The 22703-nt window shown below is 41.4% G+C and overlaps 1 protein-coding gene across 1 annotated transcript in view; it reads left to right on the top strand.

Annotated features, from left to right (window-relative positions):
• The window catches only part of LOC147693350 (transient receptor potential cation channel subfamily M member 2-like), a 1918272-nt gene that overhangs the window by 1767530 nt on the left and 128039 nt on the right, over window positions 1-22703 (top strand). Inside the window, exon 31 of the mRNA XM_086933680.1 lies at window positions 7023-7110. Within this exon, the coding sequence (XP_086789806.1) occupies window positions 7023-7110 (88 nt within the window). The remainder of the gene's footprint in view (window positions 1-7022; window positions 7111-22703) is intronic.

Below are 22703 nucleotides of genomic sequence, written 5' to 3'. Positions count from 1 at the left end.
TCCATGATGTAATGGACATCCAGTCTCTTGTTCGATGACCTTGGTTCCTAGGCCTTTCCAGACACGAAGGAAATCCTCCTACTTTACCAGCTCCACTTGTTCAAAGGCATCCTCTCTTCCCTAAATCTGCTCAACTCCTAAAAGAAAGACGTTATTCGTACTGATGAGGACAAAGTCCTGCATCTGCCCTGGAGACAAGGAACAAAAGAATTCTACAAGCACATAAATTCTAATTAACAACCTTCAACCTTCGAGCAAACAGGGAGAAACTTAGTTAGGCCTACCAAGTACTCGACTAATATAAGAACGTTGCACACATTTAAAACACATGCATTTATGAATTTTAATATACACACATTATAAATGACATTATAAAAGATAAAAAGATACATTCATTAGACATGAATACACTTCATACATGTAATTTAACTAAATTCGTACATTTGCTATGTTAATTCTTTGTTTACACAAATAAAACTCTAACATGTCACTTTCACGTTATTACATTTCACGTTAACACAATGGATTACATGTGGATGCTGACGGACCATGATTATAACACACCCCAACAAATGAAGAGCCAATTTGCGCTCTATCACAAGCCAAATGGATTCAGACGGGTTCCCTTCATGCATTACTGAGATTTCATGTACACACTGTGCATGGTGTCTCTCACTGCCCTATTCTTTTCTGCTGTGGAGACCAAGGCTAGTTCAGGCTGAGTAGGCAGATGTCTGTCTGAGCATAGCATTATGTGTAGAGTGATCAGTCGATATGACCTGGTCATCAGTTGTGGCAAGGCTGACAAGTGAGTATGAAGAACCAACAGTGGTACATCCTGTTCATAGTGCAGGGCCTCATGGCAGATGTAGTCATTTTACCCTCTCATTCCACACACATGACCAATGGCTAACTACATGCGGGTTGAACATCAGTAGTAACATGACTGACAAGAGATTATGGAGAACAAACACTAGTTCATCTTGACAAATGTTCTAGCAACAGGATCTCATGGTAGATGTAATTATTTAATTCTCTCATTCCACACACTTGGCAATGGCTAACTGCATGTGTAGTGAACATCAGTAGTAACGTGGCTAACAACTGAGTATGGGGAAACGGCATTAGTGCATCTTGACAAGTTTTCGAGCAATAGGGCCTCATGGTAGATTTAGGCATTTTACCCTCTCATACCCCACAATTGATCAATGGCTACCTGCATGCGAGGTGAACATCAGTAGCAACATGGCTGACAAGTGAGTATGGAGAACCAACACTAGTACATCTTGTGAAGTGGTCTAGCAACAGGGCCTCATGGTAGATGTAGTCATTTCACCCCCTTGTACCCCAAACTTGAGCAATGGCTACCTGCATGTGGGGTGAACATCAGTAGCAACATGGCTGACAAGTGAGCATGGAGAATCAACACTGGTAGATCTTGAGAAGTGCTCTAGGAACAGGGCATCATGGTAGATGTAGTCATTTCACCCTCTCGAACCCCACACTTGACCAATGGCTACGTGCATGTGGGGTGAACATCAGTAAAACATGGCTGACAAGTGAGTATGGAGATACAATACTAGTATATCTTGTAAAGTGTTCAAGCAACAGGGTCTTATGGTAGCTGTAGTAATTTCAATTTTGAGTTACCAACACCAGCAAAACTGCTTTGTGTTAGATACTTGTTTACTAAATGCCGTTGTGCTAGGTCACACTATTAGATATTTACAAATACTAATGTCCCTGGAACAATTTGATGGTAATGCACTCACAGACAGCATTCCCACATGTAGTATGTATTGCTGATTAATAGATGTGATATCATGTGCAGGGCTACTGATTGTTATTGACAATCACACATCTCAGATACTTGGCTACTGCCTATTAGAAAAATCGATGGCCACCAACATAGCAACAGCTGTGATTTGTGCTAAGGGAACATTGACATGTTGTGACAGTTGAGGAGGTGTTACTTACCAGACTCCCATTCCCAAAGTATTCATGTCAAGACCTCAAAATGCAGGACAGCGTGCACCTTCACCTCCCAGGGTGAGACTTCTAATAGTGGCCGAGTAGGACCAAGCCCAGGCTTCTGCGCCACCAGGTGCTGCCTGGAGGCCAGGTTCTTGACCCTGGTTTTCAAGTTGTGCCACCTTTTCCTGATTTCCTCATTGTGCGCAGGGTGGTACCTATGGTGTTCACTTTGTTGACTATCCTGTCCCACGTTTCATTCTTGCGACTGAGAGGAGTTTGTTGGACCTGGGCAAACAGTGTGGCTCTACTCTAATGATTTCATCCACCATCAATAGCAACTTGTTGTCAGAAAAATATGGATTTTTGGAACTAAAGTGAGTGACAGTAAATTACAAAGAAAAAAAATAGAAAACAATAAAGTGAATAGTTCAATGAAAATGTGTGGAGTGTGTGTGATGGCAATGTGTTCTAATGGCTGTCTACTCTCACCAAGATGTAGATGTTTTATGCATGCAGTGGGCACTGTTGCGGTGTTTCACAGTAACACAGTGGTCTTGTGCTGCAGTGTAACTTCTGACAAGTGGCCGCCAGTAAATTGTTTTGATAGTATTTTGCTCGGTGGTGGTACCACAGCCCTCTTGGCATTGAAGTCCCTATTAGCAGCCTTTCCAAATGATACGGCCCATGCAGAGTCTACTCTGACCACCAGAACCCTAGTTGGGAACACTCCAACTGTGTGCAGTTGGCAGTTTGGCCTGCATGCATCGTAATATGGCGGCGGGTAACTTCAAGGCCGAGGTGGTTGGATTCAGACAGCGGCAACGGTGGTAGGTCTGTCGGTCTGACCGCCATCGTTATCAGCCCCAATATTTGCCTGCTCAACTGACCCTATATTTTCCTTAAAGTACTGCTCTCTATATCCCCATTAGGGCCTCGATGCTCAATCTCCAAGTGGGTAAAATTTGTTATGGTCCTAACCAACTCCAGTGTTAACAGTAGGGGGCTGTGATCTGAAAGTGTGCAACTCAGCTATTCCATGTGTTTTTTTGAAGTTTAAATTAAAAATAAAATTCCACCTGAAAGTAATTTTTTAAAAATCATGAATAAATACTCAGTGTGATGTATAGAATTATTTAAAAGTAATGTAATTATAATTAAAATAAAAGTAATATTGCATTCATTTTTAATTTCAAAAGGTTAATAAAATAGTTTATAAGAAATACAAAATAGGTATTATTTGTATCTATGTTTAACATAAAATTTCAAATAATTGTACTTAGTTGAACATTATTACCTGTGGGGTTTTATTTTAAGTCGCTGACCCCATTATTTTCTGTGATAGGGTATTGCAGTGCCAGCGACTGCCTGTGTGTGGTGCTGGGCTTGCATCTACTCTGAGATGGAGTAATTTACTACTGTTTTCAGTTGAGTTTTGGCTGTAGTAGCTTTAGAAGTGCAGTTTGGGGATAGTAAGGTGCATACTCATTTTTTAGGGGAGTGATGAGTGGCTGTACATCTCTCCCCTAATCCCTCCTTAACCCTTCCTGAACCCCTCCTATTTTGTAGTAAGTATGCCCCATTTTTTAACCACTCTCGATGTGGAGGTGGAGATTTACATTTCTATCAAAAAGGAGGGAAGAGGATTCAAGGTCCATTCAGTTCCCCTAGTTAGATACTGAATTAATCAAAAGGGAATGGACACTGGTGTCTACTAAACCTTCGGTTAGTCTTTGAAAACCCTCATAGACAGCCTGATTTAGTCGATGCGGTGTATCTTTTATCCGCCCCGTCAGGCGTCATGGCATATTCATAGGGTAGTCAAATAACGTGCGGTATGCCTGCCTCACCCGAGGCTACCTCTGGTCCAGGTAGAAGTGTCCAGAAATAATAGGAAAGGGAAAAATATAAAAACAGTGTGTCACCAAAAAAGATTTTTTAATGAAAAGGTTGGCACTGTTGTTAAAAAATTCGATATATATGTAATCGGGCAACTAGATTACCATATATCTATATATATATGGATGCGTCAACATGTTTCAGCTCTATGAGCCCAGCCGGGTCTGTAGAGCTTTCGTCAGGACAAAAAGACAAAAATACATACACAGAAGGTACTTACACAACTTGTGTAGGTTCCTATAGCTATTATGGAATTTCTTATACAGTCACCTTAATAGGCGTTCTTAGAGGCTTCTACAGGAGTGAAGAGTCGCTAGGAGTGGTCTTTGCCACGAGGACCAGCTTTCAGTCCCTGTGCTGACTCTGCCCCTGGTTGACACCAGTGTCCATTCCCTTTTGAATAATTCGGTGGAGATTTACACTCATAGGTTTCTAAATCATATTTAATAATACTTTAAGAGTACTACAGTGTGCTACTAAACATACTACAAATTAAGTTTATGAATAGACCCCTTTGGGCCAGATGTACGGCCCACCAATTTGGGAATCGCAAATTGCGTCGCATTTGCAACTTGCAAATTAGGATGTATAACAGTGTCTCAGACACTGTTAGCGATTCCTAATGGGGTCGAAAATTGCATGCCTCATGAATATTAATGAGACTGTCGTAATTTGTGACCCCATTAGGAATGGCTGGCACTCCCAGGGATGGTGGCCTGCTGGGATCAGCAGACCTCTATGTCTGTGACTGCTTTTAAATAAAGCAGTCTTTTTTTTCAAATGCAGCCAGTTTTCCTTAAAGGAAAACGAGATGCATTTAAAAAAGAAAAATTTAACTTTTGTTTCATTTTGTTAAGGGCAGGCAGTGCTCCCTGGGACAACTGCCTGCTCAAAGCAATATGTTCTCACATACCCACAAATGGGAATGGGTCCTCTAGGGACCCCTTCACATTTGCAAGTGGTTTACCACCTACTTAAAGTGGGTGGTAAACTGCGGGTGTTTTGCGGCTGCAAATGCGGTCGCAAAACATTTTTACATGGCATTGTGACTTGCTATTAAGAAGGGACGTCCCTTCCTAATAGTGGGAGTCGCAAATGCGGTTTTGCAAGTCAGTGACTCACAAAATCCCATTTGTATCTGCCATTACCCTTTTTTGCAGTTGCAAATAGGACAATCTCCTTTTTCCAGCTTGAAAAAAAGGTTGTACATCTGGCCCTACATGTTTACATTTTGCCAAATTTATTTTATGTATTTAAATAGTATTGTAATAAAATAAAGGACACTGGGAGCTGGGCAGTGGGTGTATAGAGCCACCTGTGTCCAGTAGATTAAGGAATACTAAAGGAATAGCCATAAAGCTTTCATTGTGAGTTAACAGTAAATAAAATAATTTTCGGAAAGGCAGGTACAGACAGTTCGTCAAACTTATTCTAGTTTTGCTGATCTGGTAAAATTAAGCTATACACACACCACTTCAGCTTGACATTGCTGAGTTACATTAACTTCCTTTCAGCTTAAACCATGTGAAAAAATTGTTGGTACTGTTGCCCCAAGAAACACTGTTAGCTACAGCAGTGCACTAACAACCTGCAGGAATGGGGTGGGCGCTTCTCCCAGACTTCACAGGCAGTCAATGTGTGTTTAGAGTGTATTTCTTTGAGTCCATGCACTTTGGAGTCAGAATCCTGTGAGACTGGTTTACATAGCAATGTATTTAATCTTCTGATGGATACTTCTACCTTTGGATACCTTTGGATTTCTCACCTTTTAAATTACCCCTTGTGCAGCATTCCACAGAAACTGTTTTCAAAGGTCTCAATGGAACAATAGAACAGCTCCGCACGTGACTCTGCGTGATGTCATCGGAGCCATAAAAAGGCCTTGTCGGCGTACTTACGCCTGTTCCCTTTTTACCCCTCCATCGACGCATAAAGTTTTTTCTAGGACTCGACATTTCTTTGTGGTTTACATTGTTACAGTTGTCTGAAAACTGTATCTGTACAATGGCTGCTCAGAAAAAGCCTTGATTTAAACCCTCTAGGGTGCCTGTCGTCTGACCACGACATTGAGGGATGCTCTTCATGTTGTCATTTGAACCCCAAGGCCCTCAAAGAGAGGGAAGCGAAGTAGTTCATAGCTCGGGCGAAGGAGAAGAAGAGAGGTTGGAAGACAACGAAGTCAAGGTCGAAGGCACTGACTCCACAAACATCGAGGTCGTTGTGTAAATGTTGTCGGTTCACCCGTTTGCCTTGAAGGCACAGAAAAAATAGGTGGATCTGATGTCAGCATGCCGACAAGATCTTTTGACTCCGACGAGTCGTTCCCTTGTGACGTCCTCGTCAATGTGGGAGACCTTTGAAAGCAGTTTCTCTGGAATGCTGTGCAAGTGGTAATTCAAAAGATGAGGAATCCATAGGCAGATACTGTATCCACAAGAAAAAGGGTTACCAAAGGTAAATAAACTGTGAAAACTATTGTAAATGTACACAATCTCCGAACTCATGGCCACTCCCGCAGTCAAATTTTCATTGCCTTCCTATTAATGTCTCTTGGTGCTCCTTGGTTCCCTCATAATTATACTTAGGGCCTTTTTCGAATTTGGCGCCACACCAGCGCTCTGCGGGAGTACACACTATTTGGGCTGCACCATGTTGTGCAGTCCATGCACTGCAGCTGCTGGGGGTGCAATACGAGTGGGTCACAGCATGTGCCTCCCTGCATGCACCGCCAGACCCAGAGACAAGAGGAGACCCTGTTAGGGCCCCCTGAGTTGCCTCTCCATGATCCTTTCCATGGGGGGCTCACCACCATAGAAATGATTTTGAGGAGGCAACTTGTAATATGCTTGGTGGTGCTGAAGATGCACCACCAGTATGTTGTTGCCTCAGACCTCTGCACGACCGCCGCATGATCAAGGATCCCTGGCAGCCACAGCGGTCCTATGGTGGTCTGACCACTGCACTCTGAATGCGGTACATGGTACTTCAGCTGAGGCGGTGGCCAGAGTGCCAACAAGGGTTCATCAGCCCCATGGGCCATCGAAATTGTAATGAGGACCTCAGTCTTGAACTGTTGCCTGATTAATGGATGTTCTTTGTCCAGCATGGACACTACAAAATAATGTAATGAAGTGGATTGATTTTTGTTGCAGGTGTCCCAGTGTACAGTGGCCCTGAATTGGATCAAGAAGTTCATGACAGAGAAGGGATTGGCAGCCGAAGAGAAGGCTCCTGTTATGGGTAAGTCTGTGGAGTAGGGCCGCTTTGGGTCCACAGGAAATCTATCCCAGTTTGAGACATACAAAATATTGTAAGCTGATACCAGTTTACTGACTCCATCCCGGAATTCAAAGCCGGCTACATATGCCATGTACCTCCAACGCCATACTTAGGATAATGCTTACAGGGTAACGATTAATCATGTGAGACTGCAGGAATATTTCATGATTACGGAGTTCCAAAACCTCTTCTCCTTATTGTTTAACAAACACAATAATTTTCAATAAAGTTTTTTAAATCTATAATTACCTAACCAAAGTACAGACTACATGAATACAAGTCAATGGTTGTACTTAAATAGGGGATTAATCCGTGCATTTCAAAGAATTACAAAATTAGAAGATGTTTAAATCAGAGCATTGAATAATGAAACCAGGCTCAGTAAAAATCACTCTCTTGCCTTTAGCTAAACATTCTTGGCACCAAAGTGCCCTTATGAGATTTTTAAATGGGCTTTAGCACACAAACCTTTGTTGAGTAATAAAGTTATTTTTGGTCAGGTCCTGTGCTTTGATAAAGACATATCTTGGCTCTGTTACACCATTCACAGCTGTGACAAGCACATATAAGGCCAGCTATGCCAGCCCACGGCCTTCAGATAGGATGTTTGCAGTATGCAGCTTGCTCGAAATTCCGAACAAAAGCTCTCCAAAACCACTTTTCCCAATGGTTGAATACACACAATAGTTTTCAATAAGACCTTTTAAATGTATAATTGCTAAATTTAATGCAGACTATATGTATAAATGTTCATGGTTGTAAATAGGCAGGTGAATAAACAGTACATTAAAAAGAATTGCAGCATGTTAGATTGTGTTTACATGCTGTTTGCTAAATCAAAGCGTTGAACGGTGATACCAGCCATGACAAAAATGCCTCCTTTCTAGCTCCCTTTCTAGCTTTAATCTAAACTTTCTTGACACAGGAGTACTCATATGAATTTTCCCGATGGCCATTAACTGGCCGACCGTCGCTGAATAAAACTTTGGTTTTTGATCAGCCACTATTATTTGAAAAAGTTGCTCCTTGGTCATTTATGACGTTCAAAGATGTAAAAAGCATAGATAAGTCTATCTTTGCCAGCCTGTGTGCCTTTTTCTCCGCATCTCCCACATCAGACTGGACCAAGATCTGCCCCATGCGCTCTTTAAATTTTGGCCACTCTCTGTCCTCAGGGCAGCGCATCGGTATCTCACCACTCAGTGATGTCCGGGAATGGAGGAACACAGTGGGGGAACAACAGAGGGAGCAGGCACTAACGTCATTTTCGGCTGCGTCGTGGGTGTAAGAGCTGGGGAGAGAGAGACACTGAAGGAATAGGCGTTGTAGGAGTATTAACAATTACAGTTGCCATAGACGGCTGAGACAAAGGAAGGACAGGAGGTGCTGTGGCCAAGGCAGTCTGATCAACAGTAACAGAAGCAGAAACAGCAGAGACGGAAGAACTGGGTAGCTGGGCCTGTTGGGGAAGGGCGGGAAATACCCACTGTGGGGCATACGGAGGTGGGGGTCGAGCATCTATCAGTTCCTCTACAAAAGTGTCATTTTCCTCTCGGGCTACATATGAGTTATCAATATTCAGATGAAAACTCCTATCTTCATGTTCAATTCCTATCACCTGCTTCTCTCTATCATGCGCGACAGCTTTCTGAGTCAATGTTTACATCCTCCCCTTCAGGGCCTCTTTCTCTGCTTTCATTCCCCTCTATTTAGCCTTTTTTTGCCATGTTCTGAGGGAAGTAAACATCGACTGTCTCCCTCTTTTCGCAAACAACTTCTCTTATTTTTTCTTCATCAAAAGGGCCCGTCAACAGCCACTGTAACTCTGCATTGTCCCTCGTATATTTGTGCCATTATATACTAATCATAATAGAGCCAATGCCATGTTTCACATACATGTCAAATTTTGGAGTGCCTTCTGGAGGTGCTGGTTGACTTTCTTCCAGCTGAGCATCCAACCAAAAAATGGTTAAACACCAGCATTTTCAAAAGTAGGCCAAATTTGTTATGCTGCCGGACAAAATGTTCACAAACACTTTGTATCCAAACCGGTCCTCAGACCGTACCAAAGACAAACCAAAATGGTACCATATCCACAAAGAACCAAAGCAAACTCACCTGGTCAAACACATTTGTTCTCCACTGCTGACTCTTCAGACCAAAAGGTCAGATCCAAGGGTTTCACCGCTCAGGACCCCGTCAGGGTGATCTTTGGGCGGAGCACCGGCCGGTCAGACAGACAGGGAAGCTGGGAGTTCAGGATTCTCTCATGCAGGGATTCCTTGTATGCCCATCCGACCTGGCGTGGCCTGACCTCCTCATCCATTGGAGTCCCTGTTTGGGCACCAACTGAAGAAAGTGACCCGATTAGGGCCACCCGAGTCACTCGCGACCACCTCTCAGCCTTCCATACCAATAAAGAGTCGGCCGGACAGTAGAGAATACAAACCAAGTATATTTCATTCAGGTACACTCAAGTGGAGTCCAGTCTGACGAGCCTCCTGGAATTGCTGCAAGCATGGTGATACACTATGTACAATTCAAAACCAACAAAGACACTCCCTAACTAGAAATTTCCAGTTGGTACCTGGTGAACAAAGGAGATACAGAAGGATGGGTTTCGATCCTGAGACCGGGCACATGCTATCTCAGCGCCTAGGTCACTCTGCCTGCACCCATCGCTCTAAGGGTGGGGGCAGGTCTATCCAGTGGGAAAGGTATGTACAGACAAGGACAGTGTATTCATTAGTACACCAAAGCTCAACCTTGGAGAAATGAAAACTATCGCAGCTGCTTTCAACTGGGGCAGAGAGTGAGAGAAACAGAAGTTAGTTTTGATCATGGCTCAAAATGGCGCCTGAATATAAAATGGTGCCGTAAATGCTAACTTGAGACATTCAATGCATGGATAACTCAGCTGAATTTTTTTTATTCCAAAACCTGTCCAGACCCTCGCCTGGGAGGGTCCCCTGATTCTTTCCAACCCTCTCTAGTGGGTACTTAATGGCCTACCTGGCTCTGGGACCTTAGATTCGGCATGGACAAGATTCAGAATTGAAGCCACTGCATTTCTACCGTCTGGCCACTCTGGACTTTGCCCGACTACGTTTAGGCCTGACTTCATCTCCCTTCTAATCTGCTGCATTGTCTGTGCCTGTGCATCCTCCAGGAACCCTGCAAGGCTTATGAAGCATCAAGGACAACTGAAGTAATCTTCCATGGATTGAAGGAGCCACTCCCCTGCATTTGCAGGCACTGCAACGAAGATGACCAGTCTGCAGATCCCAGGCTCCTCTGGACTCTGTGGGCAAAGCAACTCAGGTGGTAGTTTTCCTTATCCCCTAATGTCTGCTCTCCCCTCTGACCAAGTTTGAGATCAACAACTCAAGTGGGGGTTGAAATAACCGAACCCCTGGGTACCCCATCACCCTTGCAGTCGCTGTTGGATCTTGGGAGGAGACGACACCTTGGTGGGTAGGTGTTATATACCTTAAGCACCCTTGCCGTAGTAGCAATTGCCTAATGACTGTTTTTCACGATTATATCTGGCACAACTAATGTAAGATGTGCGGCTCAATTTAAGCAAACCCATTCAATTGCTATATAATTGTTAATTTTTGCTGAACCTGCACTCTATTTTTTGCCAATACAGATACAAGCATGCACGACAATAACTAACAATACGAAACTATTGTGGAGACTGTGTGTTCGACTGACCTATTTATTTCTCACTATACATCCAAGTTCAGTGTGATTTAACCCCTTTTACTGTATACTATCAGGTCTCGTGTATTGGAATTACGATAAGGGTTTTGGGAGGCTCTTGTATTTACTTTAGGGAACCAATTTCTGAATATGGCCTCCTTTGACGACAATAGAAATGCCCTTATGGATGATCTATTCAATGCTAATCCAACATCCAATATGGACAATGTCAGGACAAGTGGCAATGAAGGAATGAAGCAAAAATTCCTACGTCTGGAGAGGCTGAAGAAACAAGAGCTCTCCAGATGGTGGGATGCAAGTGTACTTCGTAAATACATAGCAAAAGGACAGGTGCCGAGAGGATTAAGGATTCTGATTTTTCCATCATTTGAGGATCTAGATAGGGGGCACCTCAAAGAATGGGAGAAGCTACTCTCCAACTCCTCTGCGGGTATGATAGATATCCTAATTAGGGATGCTGAATTAAAAAGAGAAAAACTTTTAGCAGAAATTGCTGTGTTAGAGAAGGAGATAGATGACATGAACCTTCCAGAGGTAGTACAAAAGAACTTGGTCATACTTAAAGAGGAGATACAAAAACACCAATTATACTTGAAAGAGAAGAAATTGCAGAAAATAAGACGAGATGAAAGGGATTACCAAAATGGAAGAGTTTATACCTTTGCAAAAAAGTTCGATAATATCAGAACATCAGGCCCTGTGAATAATGATGGTAGATCAGCTACGACTGATACCCCAAGCTTATCAGCAGCCTCAAGTGTTAGCAGTTTTACGAGTGTAGAATCAGCTAGTTTGTCTGAACCAACACCTAGCACCAGCAATGACCCCTTTTTTTTAGAGCTTCAAAGATTCCGCAAAGGGAACAAGCAAGCTCAACAACAAGATCAAGTCACAAGAAGACAAGGAGGGGGAAATGTAGACAGAAATGCAAACCCAAGGGCAGGGATGACAACCAGATCAACAACACGCAATCAACAACTGTGAAATGTACCTCTGTTGATAAAAACATAGACAATGTGAATGTGATTAATTTGTCTGGATATGATTTGTCCGAAAATGAAATAAATCTTTTGAGCAGAGGTCTTGGATTTTGTCCATTTGTATATCCCAATTTCACATCTTTACATGTAAGTTGCTTCAAATTCACTAGGAAATTGAAGTTAAAAAAATTCTTTAAAGATCAAACACAATGCATACCTCAAATATTGGAAATTGATCCCTCAGGACAAACCCAGACTATCAAAGATATTAAAGCTACACACTTAATACTAACCATGGGGGATCAGGATACTTCTATGTCATTAGAGAGCTTGGCAGCAGAACTCAATCTGGATACATACGATGGTTCAGACAGTGGTCTTAGACCCAGATCTAGATTCACACCACAACTTCCGAGCAATAATTGCATAGATTTATTTCAAGAATTGGTCTATGAGGACCTATATAAACTAGAGGATAAATTTAAACTTGCACACCATAAAGAGAAATATAATCTCTCTCGAGAAGAACAGGCTGCTCTGAAAAATCTAGCTGGGAATACCTCCCTTGTCATCCGAGAGGCTGACAAGGGAGGAAACATTGTAGTAATGAATAAGACTGACTATATGGATGAGATAAACAGACAGCTGACTGATGAGACTACTTATACGCCATTGCCGGGCAATCCAATCAGATCTACTGTAACCCTTATTGAAACCCATCTGAAACATTGGAAAAACAAAGGTCTAATCTCAGAAACTGAATATAGGTACCTTTTGAATGACACGCCAACTAACCCTTGCATTTACATACTTCCCAAGGTTCATAAGCAAGGCAGATTCCCACCAGGGAGACCAATCATTTCCGGTATTAACTCTCCAACTGAGAGAATATCTGAATACATTGACATGTATTTACAACCCCATGTAACAAACCTTCCGTCTTACATTAAGGACACTCGGGATGTGCTCAGCAAAATCTCAGATGTAGAATGGATTGAGGGGCACTTCTTAGTTACAATGGACGTGTGTTCATTGTACACTTGTATACCGGGAATGATGGGGCTCAAAGCAGTAGAACATTTTATGGACTGTCGTCCAATTGAGTGTTATGAACACACACTAATGATATTGGACCTTATCACTCTGGTCCTTGACAATAATGTTTTTTTACACAATGGCAAATGGTTTCGCCAAAAGAGAGGTGTGGCCATGGGGGCAAAATTTTCTCCTTCATATGCAAATCTGTATATGGGATTTTTCGAACTAATGCACATTTGGCAGAATTGCCCAGGACATCTCTTACAACACATTCTTTATTTTGGACGTTACATTGATGATGTTCTTTTGTTTTGGGCAGGATCAAAGTTAGACTTGGTTACTTTCCATGAATTCCTAAATAAAAATGAGTTTAACTTATCATTCACAATGGAGTGCAGCACAAAACAGATTAACTTCTTAGACATAACGATAGGTGTGGACACTGACAAATTGATCACCACTCCGTACAGAAAAGAAACCGCATGCAATGCTATACTGCATGGAAGGAGTGCACACCCCAAATCTCAAATGAATGCAATCCCTTTTGGTGAGATGCTCCGAATAAAGCGGAACTGTAGTGTGGAATCTGTTTTGAAAGAGGAGCTGGATAATGTTGAACATAGATTTATTCAAAGAGGATACCCACTAGCCATCATCACACAGGCTAGAAAAAAAGTGAACCAAATTAAGCGGTCTTCCCTTCTGACCAATAAAAAAGGCAAAAAAGATAAGAAGACCTTCAAAAACGTCAACTTTGTTACACCATTTTCAAGTGCTAGTACTGATGTATATAAAATCCTAAAAAAACACTGGCACCTTCTTACACATGACACTGACATTAAACCAATGATAGGGAATAATCCTGTCATTACTCATGCCAGAGGTAGAACCTTGAGACAATATCTATGCCCCAGTTACATACCCCCCAGTGGCAATGAGGGTTGGCCACGCTGCTCACAAAAAGGTTTTTTTTGCTGTGGTAAATGTAACATTTGTTGTTTTGGATTACATAGGAAAAGCCAATTCAAATACAATACAGCTAAAACGTACACCATTAACAGTTTTATAAACTGCAACACACAATACGTGGTGTACTGTTTGATTTGTGTATGTGGCAAAATATACATAGGGAGTACCATCAGGCCCCTTAAGGAACGAATTCAAGAACACATTCGTGCTATTAGGAATAACAACACTACCTATCCCTTTGCAGTACACTTCAACAAAACACATAGCTCAAATGACTTACACAAGGTGGCCTTTCATGGAATTGAGAGCGTCAATTTAGGACCAAGAGGTGGGGACAAATTGGCATGCCTACGGAAGAAAGAGAGCTTATGGATCATAAAACTACGAGCAGTGGAATGTGGGGCAAATATTGTAAAGGATTTACATGAATTTTTGTAAATAATGACAACTACGTGATTAAGGTATATGACAAATAGAGTGTCTGAGACCTAAGAATAGGTAATGAGTGCTGAATCAAAATGTAGTAAAATGGAAAGAAATACACTCTGGATGCATGAACAGACATATTTCATTTATAAGCAGACATGAAATGCATTCAGATAAAGAAATGGATTGACACTGTTGAGATAATTTCATATTGGAAATAATGTCAACAAGGTCGGGAAGATCACTGAATATGACGTGCATCATATTTCTGCCTTTTCTCTCTTTTGAGTTTTGTGAAATGATATAAAAAAGACTCTTACAATAGAGATAATAGATTGTAATGGTAAACATGGAATTCCAGTATTCGTCCTCTGTGCTGGTGGAATGAATTTTACTTATTCTTTTAATACAGTGGTGAGATTGACCAGTGAGAACCCATTTTCTGCCGATTCGGTAACGCAATAGAAGGGAACATTTAGTTACAATTTTTCTTTGCTATTTGAGCCAATCGAGTCAGTGGTGTTTCTCTTTAGATTGTAAATATGAGGACGCCGCTAACAATTGCCTTTCGGATTTTTTACTGATTATCCTTCATTTATTCACTCATTTAATCTTCTTAAGCTAGTGATATGCATTTCGCCATTTAGATTGCACCTTCAATGATGGCGCCCACTTTCATGGTACTGTTTTCCCAACTGCGGTATAGGAGTCCCTCGTTTGTGTTAATGACACCCGGGACGCTTTCACAAACACGCATTTAAACTGGGGACACTGACCGGCAACCCGTGTTTGGACTGGATTGATTTGGGCGCGCTACACTGCTCCCGCTGATATCTTAGAGGTAAGAGGAAACTGTCGGGATATCCAGTTTATGGGTCCTTGACCTGTCGAAGGCTCGATCCGCCGTTACAATACTATTTGAATCGTGGTGTTAAGTTTGGTGGGGGAACTAGGTACGATAGGCGAGTCCTTACTTCAAGTAGGGCTCGGTACCCTTCCGGAAGTAACTAGAGACCCACATGGGTATTTTTACAACGCACGTTAAAGTACGATGTCATTCTCTTGCAATATTTCTATGTGATAAAAAGCTTTTCATAGGAAGGACCCATGCCCCTTTCCTGATACATGGATTGCTCGTAGCAATAAGTTTCTTTGCACAAGCACTTTTGGGAAACCGTTAGAATATTCTATATATATTCGTCTTTCCCGGGTTTTTCTAATACATATACTTTAATATTTGACACAGATTGTTTTTCTTGGATTTATCAAGATTCAAGAAATTATACCCATACCTTGGGATTTGATGCCATACATATTGGGACTTTGGCTCCCTTACTCGGAAAGGAAATGAATATATTCCCTCCTATTGGACATAGTTTCAACGCAATATAGGTAAGACTTTGTTCTGCTATTTTAGCATTTTTATGAGTGATTTTGTTTCCCATAAATAGGGGTACTAATAGAATATTAATGTATGTTGCAGTCAGGACTATGTGATGATGGAACACATTCATTTATCTGTTCCAATCAGTGTAAAGTTTTTTGAATATTTGAACTTAGTTTGTATATTATTGGACCCCATTTTTTAAGATCATAGATAATAACAGATGGCCATATTACATTTTCAGAAGAATTAACAAAAAGCAGACCCATTCTCCCAAGGTGTGACTGATTGGATTTTAAATACTGATTTCTGGAAATAATTTTCGTGGATCTTTCACATTAAAAGGAAGTAAATTACGAGGTGAGACATATTGTGGCAGCAGAAAAATTCTTCAGCACGGAATAGAGGCCACCCTTTTTCTATATGGTTTTAACTTTTATAGATACTTAGCAGGATACTTTTCTATATTACAAAAAAAACCTTTTCAACACATCTCTTTCCACACGTATCGTACTGGCTCTTTAATTATTCTCCTCAACCTTATCACTTTTTACCAATTCCATACTTCCACCATTGCAGATGGGTGTAATCTGGGAGTTCATGCGCACCAGGGTGTACTGTGAATATAAAAATGGTGTACATCCCAGCACATATCACGGGATGGCCCAGGTAACGAATAGGAACCACGTGTGATTCTGCATGAACTGGAGAAGTACACTTTTTATTGTAATTCAATGGAAGTGAATATTTGCCTAATGGACATGTATCAATACTTTGTTCGCAGCCTTGAAAAAGCCCTGCGGGCGAAACGCGCGTCGGCTGCTTGCTTCCAGTGATACATGACAATAAACAAACTTCAATCTAAGGAGACCTGTCTGGACTATCTTATCTTTCTGAAGACTCTAGTTAATTTTTTGGACTATATTATATAGGGCACTGAGTTTACCAAAATTGTGTCAAGCAATATTGAGACTACCATTTACTGAAATAATGAGAAGGGTGTGCTGAGGTATTGTATTTTTTTGCACAGTTGCAAAGGCTTGTTGGCATCTTTGCAAGAAGATCTTTGGGCTCCACGTATCGCCTACCCCGAGCACCTCCTGTAACCAAAATCTTTGGCCTAACCGCATCGTATGCATCATGGCCTGCCTCTCTTGATGAGCTGCTCGAGGTCCTTTCGCAACTCATGGGCTGTTGGCCTGTGGGTCTATTTGAGGGTCACCTTTGAATATCCTTGGGCTCCCTGTTTGCTCGAGGCTTTCCCTGACTCCCCGGCTTGTGGTGAGTGTCCTGGCCCTTGCTAGTCTGAACCATACACTTTCTTGACTTCCTATGGGGATGGCATTTGCCAAGACTTGTTGGTGCTCCCGTCGGACACCGACCACTCAGCACTCAGCATCCTTTGTGGGACAGCTGATATCCGGCTCCTGGTCCTCCATTGGGTTCGACAGCGGTTTCTGACACCACTTGACACCTATGGACCCAGCTTCCCTGGGATAGGTAACTTGGGTAGTTCCATATCCACAGGTAGGGATGGCTCTCCAACCTTGTCTTCCATTGGGTTTCTTCAGGGTCTACTGGGAAGGGTCCCTAATCTTCAAGATTCCAACTGTGACTTGCACATAGACTTGTGCAGAGCACACAGTCGTGTTCACACACTGCACATGCTCTCCGTGGGGTCCCTATCTACTCACCTTGGGTGGTTCTTTGGGGTCCCAGCAATTCTATGTCCTCTCGACATTGTCCTGACTCAAGTCATGGTTCTTATATCACTTTCTTACTACTTGGTTTGGTCCCCCCGGGGCCTGCTGTGTATTAGTGCTACTTACTGTGATTTCTTTGCGAAAGTATTGTGTGCTTTGTGTCCATCTCCGTGTGGAAGATAATGTAACATACTAGATAGTGTTATATAATAAATACATATTTTTATAACTTCTGTGTGGTTATCTTTTCATTGAATCTATACTATAAGATTGCATTCTGGTAAACCAAGCTGCTTTACAATCCTTCAAAACTAAACCTGAAGCCTGCTGTCCACAGCTACCACTTAGACAACCTTAGAAAGCTATCCGAGACCTCTTAAATCATCATAAGGGTTATCTGGACTGGGGCAAGGCGAGCTTCTCACACTGACACCTTGAGATTAAAGATGTAAAATTCTAGACTTTTCATACAAATTCTGCTGCACATTTACTAAAATCTGCAGTATATTATAATTCACATTAATATATGATAAATGAGCAATTGGTGCAATATCAAACTATAATAAAGCAAACATTATATGATAAAGAAGTGCAATTAATATTAAATGAAACATATTTGCAAATGAGAAGTGCATATAATAATCAATGAAATGCAGTGGAACTCAAGCAGGAAAATGTGATGCAAGCAATCGCTTGTTATATAATGGATGGATGTATTGTCTTGTATGAATGAGGGAGAATCAGGTTATGTCGGTATGAGTATGGGAGGGTTAATATGTTGAGAAAAAGGAGGGGTGGGACCGGGAGCCAATCTTTAAACAGGTACTGCACAAGTGGCTCCAAAGAGAACGTGTTAAACAAGGGGGTTGCAGTTCCTAAAGGGGGGGTGGAAAGGAAAGGGAAAAAGACAAATCTTTTGTCATGTTGCCCTCACACACCCCGAAAGGTGTCATGCTTCATCATATCATCAACACATCAGGGCAGCCCCCACTAGAGCACATTAGAGACAATGTATGAAACAACAACCCCCGAACGCATTCCACCTTTTGGTTTCCATAGCACCTCTTGACTAACACCTGGAAGTCCAAGAGATCTGCCATAAATCTGCTGTTCTGCATATAAAGCTGCCCAGTTTATGAAGGAATGTCCCACTATCCACGTTTTCTTTTTCCAGATAAAAGCCCTTGTACACAACCTAGGTAGAAAAACAAATATTAGCAACGATAAAAGAGCAGAGATACAACTAATTATTTTCTAACATATTTTTCACAACATTTTTGATTTCCAGCTCCCAATTCTACATATATCTGACCATGACCAACCCAGTCTTGCAGCTTCCGTCGCTGCCCCACTTAGAAAAGAGTCGGTGCCAAAAAGCATTGGATCCCTACCCAACCTGTTGATCCCCTTTCTCATTACTGCTAAAAGCTGTGCAATAGAAATCATTTTTCCGTTAGCGTGGCAAAAAAAAATGTCCTGGTTAGAAAAACCTTGAAGTTTGTAAAGTATCCCATTCTTCTACAGGGCAAAAACCCTTCACCGTGCTTTTGTTCAAGGACACCCATTTACCTCTGCCTAATTGATCCGTCTTAGGTGCTTTCAACCATATCCTTAATCTTTGGTGCTCTAGAAAAACTTTATCGCTACGGATACCCACCTGGTTTCTAAACCAAACAACTCGGATGCTCTAAATGCCCCAAAAAACAACCACAAAATGCATAATCTAAATTTGAAACATTCAACCTCGTCATAACAGCAAAATGGCAACTGTAACAACATTTGGTGTAACAAATCAAAAGTCACTGGTTCTCACAACAGTTTTTTACTGGTCTGTTTCCTACTTAGGCCTTTAGGTACTTTTTTCATCTGCACTTCACCCACTGAGTCCCTGCCCCACCACAACTGCCCATAAAAAGAAATACCTGCTTATTTTCCTGAAATAGTAGTGTGTCAGGGACCCTTATTTATCAATTGCAGCACAAAACCTAAAAAAACTGTTCTTCATTGACCATATTCCCAGCCTGTGCAACATTGTTACCATAACCTAAGAATTCTTTCCAAGCTTTTTGATAACGTCTTCTTCTGCATGCTGCAACTGAGTTTTCTACAAGTTTGACCATCCCCACTCCCCCCAGGACTAAACGTACTGTGGGATCTGAGTCTTGTTTTTTGCCCCAGGTGCCAGATTTCAAATTTTCTTCAACTGAAAACGAGACAGAGCATCTGCTGTACTGTTATTAACTCCAGGAATGTGTCTACCTTTAAAAACAATGTTAAGTTGCAAACATTTCAGCATAAAGGCACATAAAAGCAGTAAAACTCTCAAATCTCTTGCCTTCTGCTTGTTAATCAACTTAACCACTGCCAAATTGTCTACATTGAAAAGGACTGATCTACTTTTGAATTCCTCTCCCCAGACAAACAATGGCACTAGTAGCGGAAGGCTATTGTGGTATCCTTCTCCCTGTAAAACCAGGGGATCCTCCTATTCGCTGGTCTAAATGGAAAAAGGTATTTTTAAATTATACGAGAGTATGTGGCACTTCTCTTTCTGCAGAAAGGAAGTCCGCACTTCTAATGCACTGCTTAGGCTCTGAAGGGCAAGATGTATTTGAGCATTTGCCTGAGTTAACTACTGAAGAGGCTGACAATTTAAATGAATTTGAGGTCAACATAAAAAAACTAGACAAACACTATTTACCAAAAGTGAGTACCATTTTAGAAAGGTACCACTTTGGCAGACGCATGCAGAAAGAGGAAGAGTCTATTGAAACTTATGTCACGGCCTTACGGAAGTTAGCTGCCACTTGCAAATTTGAAGGTACTTTAGAGGAAAGATTGCGTGACCAATTCATGCTAGGATGTTGTTTAGAAAAAATTAAGGATGAACTGTGGCAAAAAGATGATCCTAACTTGGATGAAGTTATTGCTATAGCCAAAAGACTAGAACACTCTGATGCATGCGTGAAAGTTTTCAAGAAACAGAAGGAGATCTCGGAGGAAAAGGTTTTTGTTGTTAATAAAAATAAACCTACAGAGAGATCAGACCCGAGATCAACTTCTAAGACCTCTAAGAAAGTGTACAATACACCTTCTTCTTCTCATAATTTTTCAAGAGCCTCTACTAATTCAAAGTTAAAGTGTTTTCGTTGCAATGCCTTAGATCATTTAGCAAATGATAAGTCATGTCCTGCCTTGTCTTCTAAATGCAATAATTGTGGTAAAGTAGGGCATTACTCTAAGGCTTGCAGGTCTCAGGTGATCAGAAAGAAAAAGCAAGTGAAGGAGGTATTGGTTGATGATGACTCTGACTCTGATTCAGATGAGTTACATTGTGGTGAAATTTCTGTATTTGATGATGACTATGATCCTGATTCGAATGAACTACACTGTGGTGAGGTATCCTTATCCCATGGGAAAAAGTGTAAGGGTGCTGTTGATGTTGTATACATTGATAATTGTGAAGTCAAGATGCTATTTGACTCTGGGGCAAAGATTACTTTAATTCCTGAAACCTTCTTTGATGAAAAACTGTTTGGAAAGGTAAAAGTTTTTAAGCCTGACATAAGGCCATTGGCCTATGGTAGAAAACCTATAAAAATTTTGGGTTGCTTCATTGGTCATATTGACTACAAGGGACGACTCACTGCAGGTAAAATCTACATCTCATGTAGGGGTGACAGCATCTTAAGTTGGTTTCATCAGGCTGACTTACGTCTTGCCTTACTTCCTAGTGAAGACCCTTGCATTGTTTTAAGGGATATAGTCTCTCACTCTGGGGACAATCTTCCTTCCTTAAAGGATGTGTCTCCGTGTACATCTGGCTGTAATGAGGTATCAGTTCAAAAAGCCTCTGATGTGTGTAAGAGTGTTGGGTCTTTTCCTGATTGGCGAAAGCTATTTGAAGGGGTCTTTAGTGACAAACTTGGTTGTCTTTCTGGTTATGTTCATAACATTGTCTTAAAGACAAATGCTGTTCCTGTAGCATGTAAAGTGCGTAATGTTCCTTTGGCCATGCAGGAACCAATGCGGTTAGAGTTGGATAAGCTTTTAAATGATGGGATTATTGTTAAGACTGAAGCGAGTGAATGGGTTTCGCCTGTTGTTTTAGCTCGTAAACCCTCAGACGAGATTCGTTTTTGTGTTGACCTCAGGGCTCTCAATAGGGAGGTTGTGGAAGATAGATACCCACTTCCTAATATCAACACCATGTTGACTCAGTTAGGGGATGCCTGCATGTTCTCCACTCTGGACTTGAGGGCTGCATACCATCAGGTGAGGATTGATGAGACTTCCATGGGTTTCACTACTTTCATCACGCCTTTAGGAACGTTTAAGTTTACTCGCCTGCCTTTTGGTTTAATATCTGCAGCCTCTGTTTTTCAGCGAGTGATGGAAGATGTATTGAAAGGTATTACAGGAGTCAAAATTTATCAAGATGACGTACTCGTTTTCGGGTCATCGCAGGGTGAGCATGATTTAAGAGTTAGATCTGTCCTAGAACGATTTGAAGACAGAGGTTTGACTTTGAGAGAAAACAAGTGTAGATTTAATTTGACTGAAATTGACTATTTAGGTCATTGTTTGACCCCTGATGGTGTCAAACCTAAAGACAAGTTAGTGAAGACCATACATAGCTTGCCTACACCAAAGTCTAGGGAAGAGTTAGTCACCTTTTTAGGCATGGCGGAATATTATAATAAATTCATACCACACTTTGCTAATAAGACTTCCAACATGAGGGCTTTGTTAAAAAAAGGTATGAAATTTTCTTGGTCTCAGGCTTGTCAAAAGGAGTATGAACTTGTTAAACAAGATCTAAGTCTGGCTCCCTCATTACGTAGTTTTGATGTTGACAATAGTTCTATTTTGGTCACAGATGCCAGTTCTCGGGGGTTAGGAGCTGTGCTCAAGCAGGTGAGCGATGGGAAAGAGGTTACTATCTTGTTCTTATCAAGATCTTTAGTTGGTCCAGAATTGTCGTACTCAGTGATTGAAAAGGAGGCGCTTTGTATTTATTGGGCCATTAAAAAACTGAAGAAGTTCTTGTGGGATAATTCTTTTGTGGTTCACACTGATCATAAACCACTGAAGGAGGTCTTTTATAAAAAGGGTCTAGATGCCATTTCCTCACGTATCTGTAAATGGGTTATTGCTCTTCAAGAATTTGAATTTGAGGTAAAGTACTTACCGGGGGTGAACAATAAGGTGGCTGGATCCTTTCTTCCTCTGTTAAGAATAAAGTTCATCTCTTATCAACCATCAATTGATGTGTACTTCTTCACAGCTATGCTGCGACATTGATTCAACGATTGAACAGGCGAACTT

This window comes from Lissotriton vulgaris, chromosome 8, assembly GCF_964263255.1.
Source record: "Lissotriton vulgaris chromosome 8, aLisVul1.2, whole genome shotgun sequence".
In the NCBI taxonomy this organism is placed as follows: Eukaryota; Metazoa; Chordata; class Amphibia; order Caudata; family Salamandridae; genus Lissotriton; species Lissotriton vulgaris.
Note: the sequence above shows the minus strand (reverse complement) of the source record. Positions and strands in the feature narration are given on the sequence as shown.